Consider the following 13,840-nt stretch of genomic DNA (forward strand, 5'->3'; position numbering starts at 1 on the left):
TCGTTAAAAGTCCGCGAATGTCGCGTCTTTCTCCTCTCGTTACGTAATACGCGCTCTACCGTGTAATCGTGCATGTTTTTGCAAAACAGCTTCTTCCCTCTCTTTCGTTGTTTCGCAAAATATGACAAGTTTTGCAATGTTATCAAACAGCGCGATTCTCAAATTTTTTTAATACCGTACATATTTCCACATTTTAGCATCGATCGCGTTTGGGAAATTATTGTTGTTATTCCAGGAGAAAGAAATTCTTTAAAAAAGTTTGACAGGTCACTCGATCTATCGAAAATATCAATCTGACAATGAATTAGATCAATTTTTCTTTTTAGCAATATCGATGAATCTAATGAAAAAACTAACCATTTTTTTAAATTGGTATTTAAACAATTTTTGGGAGAAAAGTTTACTAATAACAATTTATTTAATAATTTATTTAATAATAATTTCTGATTAAAATTGATCTTATTCTCTTTAAATGATGGATAAATTTCAATGTTGTTAAGGAAACATAAGTAATCAAATAATTTCGAATTAAAAGGATTGAATAGATTTAATTTTAAAATTTATTAAATTAAAATTATTACATTAAACAGCACATCATCTCTAATATTTATACGAATACTCTTCTCTTCGTTATTATAAAAATTTTGACCCTTTTGTCTAAATTTGATACGGTATGCATGCATTATTTTTAGACTATTAGCTAATCTAATTGAAGGTTTAATTATGTCACACACACACACACACACACACACACACAAATACAAAAATATCTGCGTCATATTTATTTTAAGGTAGTAGATATTAAACTGACTACACTGGCTGTCTATTAGATTTGTTAAACTATATTTATTGACGTTTCGACCATACGGGCTGTGGTCCTTTTCAAAATTACAATAGAAGCATTCTAGAAATTAATGTACATGCAATCAGAATCAACATTTAAATTGAAAACGTGAAATGTAACAAATGAGACTTACAATGAGTTACTGCATATCGTTATTGACATTTAAAAGTACGCTCCGGTGCGACTTAACTTAAGATCGGATGGTAAATTAACTGCGTTTCACTTGTGTCATCTTGCTACGACTGAGCACACTGTACTAACGAATAAACACGCCGAAAATTATTAAAAGTTAACAATATTTACATTCTCGCTAAATTGTGATGTACCATATGGCAAATTACTAAAATAAAATATAAAAAATAAAAAATAAAAAATAAAATATAGAAAGTATAAGATAATAAAAAGATAAATAAATAAATAAATAGATATATTCGGTTCGCTTATGTCATCCTGCCTTAACATACCAATAATAAACTACTAATAATAGCTCCCAACAATGTATGTTAAAAATTTTTTACTTCAATTTCTAAACAAACTGTCATATATCGTACTAAAGCTTTCAGTGTCTTTCTGTAAATTGATAGTGGAATTCAATTTCTTGATAAAGTACATTTCGGCTATTTCTCTTTTTCTTCTATTGTTTTCTTTATGCAGAATTAAAGGATTCGACCAATCAAATTCATGTCCTTGATTAATTCTGTGCTCACTAACAACAGAAAAATTGCTCGCTGAATTTTTAATATTACGTCGGTGTTCGTTAATCCTAGTACTAAGATGTCTTTTTGTCTGCCCTACATAATTAGAATCACAATTGTTACAATTAATACAATAGACTACGCCGGTTTGCTTATTAATATCTAAATTATCTTTCCCCGATTTTATTAAACAGTTCAGTTTTTTGGGGATGGTAAAAATTACGTTAAGGTTCTTTTTGTTTAGAAATCTATATATGTCATTAGTGAACCGATTACAATATGGAATGACGATGAAATTTTCCCTCGAAACATCCGTCGAATCTACATTTATAATTTTTTTATCCTCATTGTTTATAGGTTGTGACAGCTTGTGGGTTCTATCATTGACATATTTATTAATGAGATTTTCCGGGAAGCAGTTATTTTTCAAAATATTCTTTACAATTTTTAAATTAGAGTCATGAAACCGTTTATTAGATAAATTTATTGCATGGTCAACTAAATTGGTAATGGTGTTAATTTTATATTTCGTCGGATGATTCGAGAAAAAATTGATGTATCTTCCTGAGAATGTTGGTTTTCTGTACCAGTTAGTTATGAGCTTATTATCATCCCTGTGGACAATTGTATTCAAAAAGCTGAGTGAATTATTAGTTTCAGTCTCATAAGTAAAAGTTAGTCTTGGGTGATAGCTATTAAATACCTCGCTCACCTCTAACAGTTTATCGTTAGGAAGGATCATGAATATGTCATCTACATATCTATAGAAACAAGATGTTTCGAAACCAAGCAAGGACAAACAATCTGTTTCAAGATCCTCGATCTTAAGTTAAGTCTCACCGGAGCGTACTTTTAAATGTCAATAACGATATGCAGTAACTCATTGTAAGTCTCATTTGTTACATTTCACGTTTTCAATTTAAATGTTGATTCTGATTGCATGTACATTAATTTCTAGAATGCTTCTATTGTAATTTTGAAAAAGACCACAGCCCGTATGGTCGAAACGTCAATAAATATAGTTTAACAAATCTAATAGACAGCCAGTGTAGTCAGTTTAATATCTACTACCTTAGTATTTCATTCCTGGCGAACGAAATTTAATATTTTATATTTATTTTAATCCATCTTTCTCAAACGATATGATTTAATTTTTTAGAAATCTTATATATAGCTTAAAAAAATTTAATGCTTTTAAGAATAAAAAATGACTTACAATCTAAAATATATACATACATTTGATCAAAGAGTTCCTTGTTTCTTCTTCATTGAATTATCGTATTTTATAGAACGGAAATTATTACGTTTTAATGAGAAAGTTAAAGACGAAGATAGCTCAACTTAAAAAGGAATATTGAAGATGAAATAATAGACTTGCAACGGAAAATACGTGATTATTCTAATCTAGAGAGCTTAACGAAAATAGTAATTTGCGTCTCGTCCCTGTTAGCGTGACTGCTTGACGTACATATATATATATATATAGTATATATAATAATTTCCACAGATTTCTCTATATAAATAAATGAGTACATATATGCACGTGTCCTGTTCAATTTGCCCTTCGTTAGAAACAGATCGGAATCTGGGACACGCGATCAATTAATTTTACATTGCATCAATTTAAAATTCGATGCAAAATAAGCCTCTTTACCAATCGATAAGGTAATCATACACACATATATACATCGTTCCGTTTTATGTAAGTTGCCATGCGGTATTTACGTCTTTTCTCATGAACCGAAGCTAATAAGAATGATACGAATAGAATTTTCTCTTAGAATTTATCCTGAAAATCATGGTAATCATAGGATAATATGGAAGAATGTTTTATAAATTTTATAAATTTTTTATAAATTATTAATACCATATTGTCCCACGATTACCATTCTTAGAATTTTCAAAGTAAATCCTAAGAATAAATTTTCTTTATGTATTAAATTATTCTTTATTATTATTATTTTTTTTGATAATACATTTTAAGTTGAAAGATTTTTGCCCAAAATCTAGAATTTGGAAAAAATGCATAGTTTATGTTTAGCATCTATTTTATTTACCATAAATCTGAAGGAATCATACGTTTTTAATATATTTCAAAATTATTGAAGTTTTACTATATATTTTAGCAAAATTAATCAAACCTAATTTATATTTCCATGCGGTAGATATTAATTAAGAAAGACTCTGATAAAATTCTTCAAGATATTATGTTGTCCTATGATTACCCTAATTTTCTACACGGAGAGAATTTTCTCTTAGAATTTACCCTAAAAATCACGTTAATTTTGGGACAATACGATATTGGAAGACTTTTACAAGAATTTCTCTGATTATAATATTTACCATAAAAAAAATATTAATCTGTATATAGTAAATTTTACTATGTATATAGTAAAACTAATCGAACATATTTTCTATCTTATTGTGATAGATATTAATATTTTTTATTGTGGTAAACATTAATTAGAGAAACTCACAAAATTCTTGCAATACCATATCGTCCCACGATTAACATGATTTTTAGGGTAAACTCTCAGAGAAAATTCTCTCTGTGTAATACATATCGTGAACAAAGCGTTAACCTAACCCTAAACTAATTCAATATGGCGTGTAAAATAATTGCTTGTAATGGAATGTAAATACTTCAAAGACGAAAAGTTAGCTTGGGGCGAAATGCGTGCCTGACCGACTTTTGCGTGCATGCGTGCGTGTTCGCATCTGTACATATAAATGTGTGTGTGTGTGTGTGTGTGCATTTGTGTGTGTGTAAAATAATCTTTGGGATGGCGCCACCATCGCCGCCCTACCTACGGGCGGGTCCATACTAGGTCACGGGTCGATCTTCGCAACGTAACGTTCCAATTCGCGCTTGATATTGATCTGAGCTTTTCCGCCCACGTTACAAAAGCTCCCGGCGACCTGGCTCGCTTCCTACGTACCGTTGCCGGCACAGTTTGCGAGAAGAAAATTACCGAAGGGAGAAACGCGGCCTCTCTCTAACTCTCCTTCATCGAAATGCGCATCCAAAGAAACGGTCGTCCGGGTGTTATCTCTGTAACGACCTATCAGAGTGCCCTACATTCCCTCGCGAAGCGACAGAAATGTATTTTATCGTTTTTCGGAGCTCCCAAGTCCTTACATGGAAGCTTTTATCTAATGCAACCGTATCGAAGCCTAAAAGCAAATATATATATTTGTGTATTCGATTTTATTAAATTTGTCTTGATAGTAGCTGTTAGTACATCAGAAAAAATAATACATTTTATTTAATTAAATCTAGATAATTCCAAATTAAGTTAAAAGAAATTTATTTATTTTTTTTTTAATAAACAAGTAGTGTGTATCAAGATTTTTTATTTTTCCAGTAAAATGTTGCAGATTTATATATTATATTCGAAAACAAAGTCTTCTTTTATTCTATACGTTTGGCATTATTTTTTGTAAATTTTATATTAAATGACGCATTTAGAATATTAATCTACAATTTTTTATCAAATATATAAAACATACAAAATAAAAGAAATATACCAAAATTTTTATTTAAAGATCAACGAATTCGTAAGATTAGAAAAATAACCTTATTATAATATTACGGACGTCAATCATGATCTTTATCACGGATAGTTCACTTGTACGTTTATGTTGGAACAAACACATTTTATTTGCCATTAAGTATGAAACGTGAACGGAATGAAGATGTCGGGCTCGACAATTGGCACAACAAAATAATAAAGAATTCCTGATGCGTGACACGGTGTCGTACACTCGAATGGGGGCGGCTAACACCGCAGCCAGTCAGTCTAAATTTCACGATCGATCAGTTTCGGATATGCGGGCGTGTTCGGTCTCGATGGAGAACCTAAACTTCGGCGGTGATGAAACTTATCCTCTCTACTCCTGTTCGCGGTTCAATAACCCTCGCGTGCCGAAATTACGAATGTGGATTACAGAAATAGGCAGTATAGCAAGATGGAGAGAGAGAAAGAGAACACGAAATATTCTGTCCTGTGCTTTCCGCAGGGTTGGTACGACACTTGACGATCGATCACTTACGACCGTCCGTCGTAAAATAGACCGCGACCGTCCTCTGCTTTCTCTCTACGTCTACGTCATCGTCGCGTCCTTGAGAATTCAACCCTCGCGCGACCTCCGCATTTAGAGAGGTACGTCTAAATGCGATATCCCCTGATGACTCTTCATAATCTTTTCCCTCTCGACTGCGGAAAAATTACACGCTTGTACACCAATCACTGTTCAATCAAAATTTACTTGTTTGAAACGAGACTAATCAGGGTGTCCATCAGTCAGGGAAATCTGGAAAACCGAGCATTGTCAGGGAATTTTAGAAATCTGGAATTGTCAGGGAACCGTCAGGAAATTTTACTATTTATCTGGATTGGTTATTCTGCATTTGTCTCGATAATTCGTATTCGGCATCCAACAAACTATGAGAAACGAATCTTGTTCTGGTTAATATTTTTCTGTTCATTTTGAACAGTGTAATTGCCGCGACGAGGATATATAATGAAGTCGAGTGGCTGATGCTGATAAAGGAAAAGGCAGAATCGTACGTTGTTTTGGATTACGCTACTAGAAACTCTTAAGTTTATATATACATGTACTGAGAACAGAGGGCAGAGGGATATGTTTCTAACGATGGAGCTTAGCCTCCCATTTTTTTCCGCCACCCTGCAATAACCGTTATGTGCAATTTGTGCGTCGCAATTTTCTCGAGCAAATACCGAAGCACTATTAAATTACCCTCGCTCACGAGAAAGACTTCGACGGGCCGTCGCAGATTTCAATCTCGCTAAATGACTTGATTCCTTAGATACGTCAATATATCCCGTCCAAAGAAATTTTCTTGCTGCATATGTATATACAGGGTGTAACTAAAATATGGGAAAGTGACGATTTGATTTTTGCGCAACGATAAATCAAGTGTCAAAACGCGACGAGAATATTCGCATAACATGCGTATACGCTCGCCATTTTTGTGGGTGGATGTACGCGGGTTTCATCTCGCGTAATCAGGCAACTTTCTCGCACTCGAGTTCTCTCCTCAGGGTCAACAGAGGACGTCGACGAAAGAGGCCAACCGGGGGCATCAAGGTCTTCACGACTCGGCAATAAGGGAAAGTGCAAGAGGCTTTCGACGGAATGACCCTTTAAGAGGAGGGTAGTTTCGACGATGACAGGAGCAGGGAAAGGGAAACGGAGAAGGGGTGTATATATTGATCGTCCCAAAAACATTCGCTGAAAATTCTCCTTTGCATAAAAAAGCACCACATTTCTCTGGATCATATATTTAGATTATGAAAAATGTAAAAAAAAAATTTTTAATTATATATGTACATATATAGGGTGTAACTAAACAAAGATATACGAAGCACATCATCGGATGCAGGACGACAAACTAAAGCGAAAAGTCCTGAGCCATTTTTCAATCTAAGCTTTATTTTTGATGCTATAAATTGTTAAAGTGTGCCAATTAGCGCGTGGCTACAACAGAAAACAGCATAGGCCCCGCCTTAGTAGGCGTAGCCACACGCTAATTGGTCAATCTTTAACAATTTATAACGTTAAAAATAAAGCTCAGATTAAAAAATTGCTCAGGACTTTTCGATTTAGTTTGTCATCCTGCATCCGATGATGTGCTTCGTATACCTTTGTTTAGTTACACCCTATATATGTACATATATAATTAAAAATTTTTTTTTTACATTTTTCATAATCTAAATATATGATCCAGAGAAATGTGGTGCTTTTTTATGCAAAGGAGAATTTTCAGCGAATGTTTTTGGGACGATCAATATATACACCCCTTCTCCGTTTCCCTTTCCCTGCTCCTGTCATCGTCGAAACTACCCTCCTCTTAAAGGGTCATTCCGTCGAAAGCCTCTTGCACTTTCCCTTATTGCCGAGTCGTGAAGACCTTGATGCCCCCGGTTGGCCTCTTTCGTCGACGTCCTCTGTTGACCCTGAGGAGAGAACTCGAGTGCGAGAAAGTTGCCTGATTACGCGAGATGAAACCCGCGTACATCCACCCACAAAAATGGCGAGCGTATACGTATGTTATGCGAATATTCTCGTCGCGTTTTGACACTTGATTTATCGTTGCGCAAAAATCAAATCGTCACTTTCCCATATTTTACGCTCGTTACGAAAGAGAGAGAGGTCGTTTTATAGTACCCGAGTTGATACTTTGTTTCTATTTGCAACTTCAATTTTTTTCACGTTTGTAGAAATTCCAGAGATTTTTCCAAAAATTGTTTACTTCGAATATAGGCAGTGAACAAGCAGGTTTTCACTTGGAGGTTTAAAAAAGGCAATATTGTAGATTAAGTTTTTCAAGAGAGAATATAATCTGATCGCTTATTAAGAAACATTTCGACTTACTTCAAATAAAATTATAATTGTTTATATATTGTAATAATAAAATAATAAAAAATAATATAAATAATAATAATAATAAAATAAATAATAATAAAAATAATATAAATATATTTATATTAAAAAAAATTCTCTCTCGAATCATCTCAGCTAATCAGATAAAAATGACAGATAAAAAAGGTGACAGACGGAAGCGATAATTTTTCGCGGTACAAATGAAATTACGCCTCGGACTTTCCTGATCCATTGTTCAATCGATCGTCAACGACGATTGGATCATAGTCGCAGACAACACGAGAAAAAGGACATTCTGCCTTATTGACTGCACGTGGATGCACTTTCCTCCGGCCCGTCTCGCGTCACTCGCGCCTGAAACTTCCAATGCGGCCGCAAGAAATGCATTAGCCCACGACGACGCGACGGACGCGGTTGTAATACGCTCGCTTTATTATGAAAGCGATCGTTACCAACCCGGAATTTCGCGCGACGTGAGATTGACGCAATTGCGTCAGCGTTTGACTTCCCGTTTATTTTCAACGAGCCCGATCCTCGCCTGAAGCCAATCGGTTTCGTATCGTGAGCTTTTATACAAGACTAGTAGCCGATCGCGTGTTCAAATTCTCGGGCAGAATGTAATTTCCGGGACCCCTTCAATTTGTGACAGGTGTGACAGATTTTTTAAGAGAAAAAAAAAATAATGCTGCAAATTACGCGCGATCAATAATATTTTCGAGGTATTTCAAGTTTAATTTTTTTTTGTAAAACCTTTTGGAATTTCAAAATTTTTAACAAATTTTTAAATATAATTTTTACTGTATTTATTATACTTATATTATTTTTATTATAAATTTAATATAATTTTTTAGTATTATATTATTTATTATATAACTTAGTATAATTTTATTATAATTAATTTGAATATAATTGAATAAAAAATAGGTTATATTAGAATTTTTCGAGAAAGGGCTGTGGCTCTTTATGGTAATCTTCATCTGATAAAAAATGCTGTCAAACTGAAGATTCTGAAAATAATATTCTCGCCAAATCCTCGAGTTCTGGAATGTCGATGCCCCTAAAAATAATGTTAGGATTTGAGCAACCTCGAAACGAGATGAAATGTCAGATTATGCGACGAGAGAGCCAAAAGATCTCTTTTTTCCTCGGTCTACAGGCATGCTAATTTTGACGAGCATTTCAGCGAAGAGTATTTTCACGCATCGGTAATCGATGGCGCACAACACGTGTACGATTCTACCGTTTTAGAATGCTTTTTTTTATTTACCAAGTCAAAAGCGCGCTGTATATTTTCGACCCGAGCAGACGCTCGCGTCGATTTTGTGTTTCATCTGCGCGCAAATGCGCGGAAGAGGAGAAAAGAGAAGAGAACGCGCCTCTTTTTCTCTTTTTTCGGGGAATTATTTCGAAATTGAATCAGGTCACAGAGAGAAGCCGCCTGTGACGTGACTGACTCACGGGCGTGTCTCTCGTGAAATTGTGTTCTCCGATTCTCGCGACGACGGCGGAAATTACCAGACATTCCTTCGGCCAGACGTCACGAAGACGCATCGCGAGAATGTTTATTTTTCGTGTGTTTATTTTTATTATTATTATTATTTTTTTTTTATTTCCTTCTTTATAACCGGGGATACATCGTCACCTGCTCTCCAAATAGTGCGCTCAATAATAGACGCAAACAAAAGCGATAACGAGGGGTCTATTGTTTGCGTTGACGCGTGCTGAATCATCCTCGATGCGCTTTCACGAAGAAATCGTAAAATCGTACTCACTGAAATTCGCGCCGTCGAAACGTTTCGATTTGGACTATATTTAGATTACATAGACAGAATTTTCTCTTAGAATTTACCCGGAAAATTATGGTAACTATGAGAGAGTTTCTTTGATTAAATATTATATTTAATACATAAGAACATAATAAGATACAAAATACGCTCGATTAATTTACTATGTACATATTCATTTTCTCATTTACTAAATAAAATTAATTAATTAATTAATTAATTAATATTTTTTGTTGTGTGTAAATATTAATTAGAGAAACTTTTATAAAATTCTACCGTGATTTTCAGAGCAAATTCTAAGAGAAAATTCTCTCTGTGTATATTTCAATATTTCACCGAATAAGTATTTATGCATAAACCTTCTCTTTCTTAAAATAGATTCGTATATATTCACTAGAATTAAAAATAAAATACAATGTAACTTAAAATTATTTAGGGTGTTCTTTTATCATATTGTTAATTAATTTTATTGGAATTCTTAAAATCTGCATTTAATAATTTTTTCCATCTCTCTTCTGTTGACAAAACATGGATGAACGCTAGAGAATTAAAAATAAAATACAATGTAACTTAAAATTATTTAAATAGCATCGTTTAATCATATTGTTAATAAAATTTGTTGGAATTCTTAAAATGTGTAAAATTAATATCTTTAAGATATTGTAGGAGAAAATTAAGAGATTAAAAAGAATGTAGGATCTAAAGTCAACGAGACGAACTGTTTCGCATAGTGACACACATATTAACAGACGACGCAAGCATCGCCCCGCGACGAACTTTGACCTGTGAACCTTGACTAGCCGAGACTTCGCTCTTGGTTCACGGTCACTGCAATTATGAGTGCGCGATTCGCGTCTACGTCAATTTCGTCGAACGCAAAATTTACTTACTTCGCCTTTTTTATACGAAATGATTCAGGATATCCAGCAGACTCAATGAAAAAAATTCCCTGACTTTTTCAGATTTTCCAAGACCAGAAATTCATTTTCTCCCTGACCTTATAGTATTATTTTTTACAAATATATAATTGCATATATCTGTCTATATGATAAATCAATTAAATGTTAAATTATGAAATCCTTGAGATATTTTTGTCAACAATGAAAAGGTTCGGAAGTTAAAACAGAAATTTTAATTAGTTATATAATCTGCATTATGTACGATAATCGAAATAAACATGTCACTATATATATAAACTATTTAAATAATTATCTTTTTTATTTATATTATATCAAATTTTTTGGTTTTGTCTCTATCTCTCAAATACATTGAAATAACAGAAAATTAGCGTGCTGGGAGTCAAGGAAAAGTTTATATCTTTTGAATAAAAAAATTTCAATTTTTATTTTTAATTTTTTATGTAAATTAATATAACTTATTTTTTTATGTATAAACAAACATGTCACTATAAACTATTTAAATAATCTTTAATTTTGTCTCTATCAAACACATATTGAAATAAAATAACACGACGATGAAAATATAAATTAACGAACACGCCATGGATAAATCGATTTTAACACACAGAAAATTAGCGTGCTGGGAGTCAAGGAAAAGTTTATATTTATGTAATAAAAAATTTCAAATTATTGAAACAAATGTAGAATCATATGAAAAAATCCAGATAAGTCGTAAAATTTCGTGACTTTTTTCCTTGACGATTCCAGATTTCTAAAATTCCCTGACAATGTTTTCCGGTTTTCCAGATTTCCCTGACTGCTAGACATCCTGTGATTCTCTTAAAATAATTTTGCCTGACATTTAGCACGATAGGTTTTATTACGCGGTTTTGCATACTGTTACGACAATTTGCGATTTTATTGCAATTCTTTTTTGCGCAAGCGCAAATGTGCCGGTTTTCGTTTCTCGCTTCGTCGCATTCGCGCGAGAATCTGAACGTGTATTTGAGATTGGTCGAACGAAATGAAACAAAAACCTTCGGGCGAGTTTGTCGATAATGGATGAAGATTGAACTTCTCGATTTATAGGGCGTTGCGTTATTATTCGGTGAAGCGTAAAGTTGTAATTATCGTTTCTTTTTATTTAGCGGAACCGCGGTTTATTTCCGCTGCATGATAAAAACGATTGATTCGTCAGCTTAACAATATCGATACATATATATCTGTATAGTTTATATCGGGGGATTTACACTCAAAAGGGGACCAAAAAGATGTCTATTTTTATTATTTATTTATTTGCAGAAACTATTAATTTCATTCAAGAGAATTTTGACTAATATCTTACACGTGCATTAGTAAATGTTATAAAATTTTTAATTATGCATGTTGAGAAAGCGCCAATTGATGCTCCAAGATGTAATAATTTGAGGAATCATCGTTTTCCTGAAACAAAAAATTAAACAAATTCTTAATGCATTAATAAATTTAATTGTGTCGTGTAGGCGATTTTAGAAGTTTTTGATTTTGATGGACTTCTGAATTTAAAGGTGCAATTTTTAGAAAAAAAAATACGGTACAACTCTAAAACAATCTACAATAAAGCCTGCATGTGAAATAATAATTAGAAGAGAATGAAGTGAATTTATTTATTTTAACAAGATATATTTGTTATCATTTTTTGACTATATTAAGATTTTAAATCATACGTCGAATGATTTCTTCGATTTACATAAAATCTATTTCAGGATTATATAATAAGCTTTCCGCAGACGATGAAGCTTTTAACTTGTCAAATCTGATTTGTTTACGACGCAATGTTACCTCCTTCGTCGCTTGCGGTACACTTAGCCTTGACTATTCGATGTTTATCTTTTATTGTGCATTTGTCTCTGCAGCAATTTCTACAGTTTATATAATTTGTATAATAATGATGTACCTTCATTAAAAAGGCATGTGGAATTCATATAATTTTCGTACTATGCATAATTTTTGCAGCTTCCCAAATTACGCTTTGAAGCTCTCATTATTATTTTGTGTTAATTACTTGCATAATGTTGGAATAAATTATCACTGAAATCCTCATAGAATTGGTCGAAGCTAGGTAGCTATTAATAGTCTTTTATAGGAAAAAATTCTAAATTATATATATATATATATATATATATATATACCTATATATATATATAATTATCTAATGCACCTTCTATGCTAGCAAAAATAATTAATTCTCCCCTCCTTTATTCTTCATAATTATTTTTATTTTAATATACAACTTTCTCTTATTTCTATCTTTAGGAAATGTGCCTGATTTCCTTTTACATAATAATTAAAGATACATAATAATTAGAGATAATAAAATTATATGTTTAGACGTATTCCGAAATTAGTAACTATATAAATAGTTATTGACAAGGCAAAAAACATTTTTAAATAATTAATAATAAAATAATAAAAAAAACAAAATAATAAAATATAATATAATTATTTTAATAATAAAATAATTTTTATAAATTTTTAAACTTAAGTTTCTCGCATGATCTCCATTTTATGTTTAATTTCCGTCAATAATATATCTATAAATAATTTTTAAATAATTAATAACAAAATAATAAAATAAAATAATAAAAAAAATAAAATAAGATATAATTATTTTAATAATAAAATATTTTTTTAATTTTTATAAATTTTTAAACTTAAGTTTAAAAATGTATAAAAATTAAGAAATTGATTTTTTCGTATAACCTTCTTTTTATATATATTCGGCGTCAATATATCTAACAAATGTTTCTCCATTTTGCTTGCAGTTGAAGGACGAAACTCAAGGATAGAGGATAGAAGCAGATATCCAGTAACGAACAATAAGGTAACTTTCCTTTCCTAATAAAACTGCATATATATATATATATATATATATATATATATATGTGTGCGTGTAGAACTCTTCGATTGAGCTTTCGCAGATGACACGTGACGCGTGTCTTCTTACTGACAATGAGATAACGAAAGATACTCGACCTCGCTCAAAAGTCTCGCGATTAACTTTTTGTCATGCTCATTAGCGCTCGACTAATTATTCGCGTCGGTGAAGATTTATCTGGTAGGAGGGAGGGAGCATTATATAAATCCCAGGCAGATCACAATGATATTAGACGTGTGGGCGTTATCTTTTCGCGATCTTTTCTCGGAACCGACTATCTGAATCTCGACTAG

At 32.4% G+C, this 13,840-nt stretch overlaps 2 protein-coding genes across 5 annotated transcripts in view; one reads left to right on the plus strand and one right to left on the minus strand.

Annotated features, from left to right (window-relative positions):
* LOC114931231 (uncharacterized) overlaps window positions 1–13,840 on the plus strand; it is a 301,644-nt gene that overhangs the window by 207,847 nt on the left and 79,957 nt on the right. For both annotated transcript variants that reach the window (XM_085486431.1, XM_029303196.2), the window contains one exon: window positions 13,435–13,493. The gene's annotated coding sequence lies outside the window, so the exon portion shown is untranslated. The remainder of the gene's footprint in view (window positions 1–13,434; window positions 13,494–13,840) is intronic.
* LOC114931233 (uncharacterized) overlaps window positions 11,936–13,840 on the minus strand; it is a 35,439-nt gene continuing 33,534 nt past the window's right edge. For all 3 annotated transcript variants that reach the window (XR_003819633.2, XM_085486433.1, XM_085486432.1), the window contains exon 3: window positions 11,936–12,073. Coding sequence is in view for 2 of the 3 variants with exons in the window: in XM_085486433.1 (XP_085342559.1) it covers window positions 12,063–12,073 (11 nt within the window). In the remaining variant the exon portion in view is untranslated. The remainder of the gene's footprint in view (window positions 12,074–13,840) is intronic.

The sequence above is a fragment of the Nylanderia fulva genome, unplaced genomic scaffold (genome assembly GCF_048542155.1).
Source record: "Nylanderia fulva isolate GAGA-0341 unplaced genomic scaffold, ASM4854215v1 Scaffold43, whole genome shotgun sequence".
Taxonomy (NCBI): Eukaryota; Metazoa; Arthropoda; class Insecta; order Hymenoptera; family Formicidae; genus Nylanderia; species Nylanderia fulva.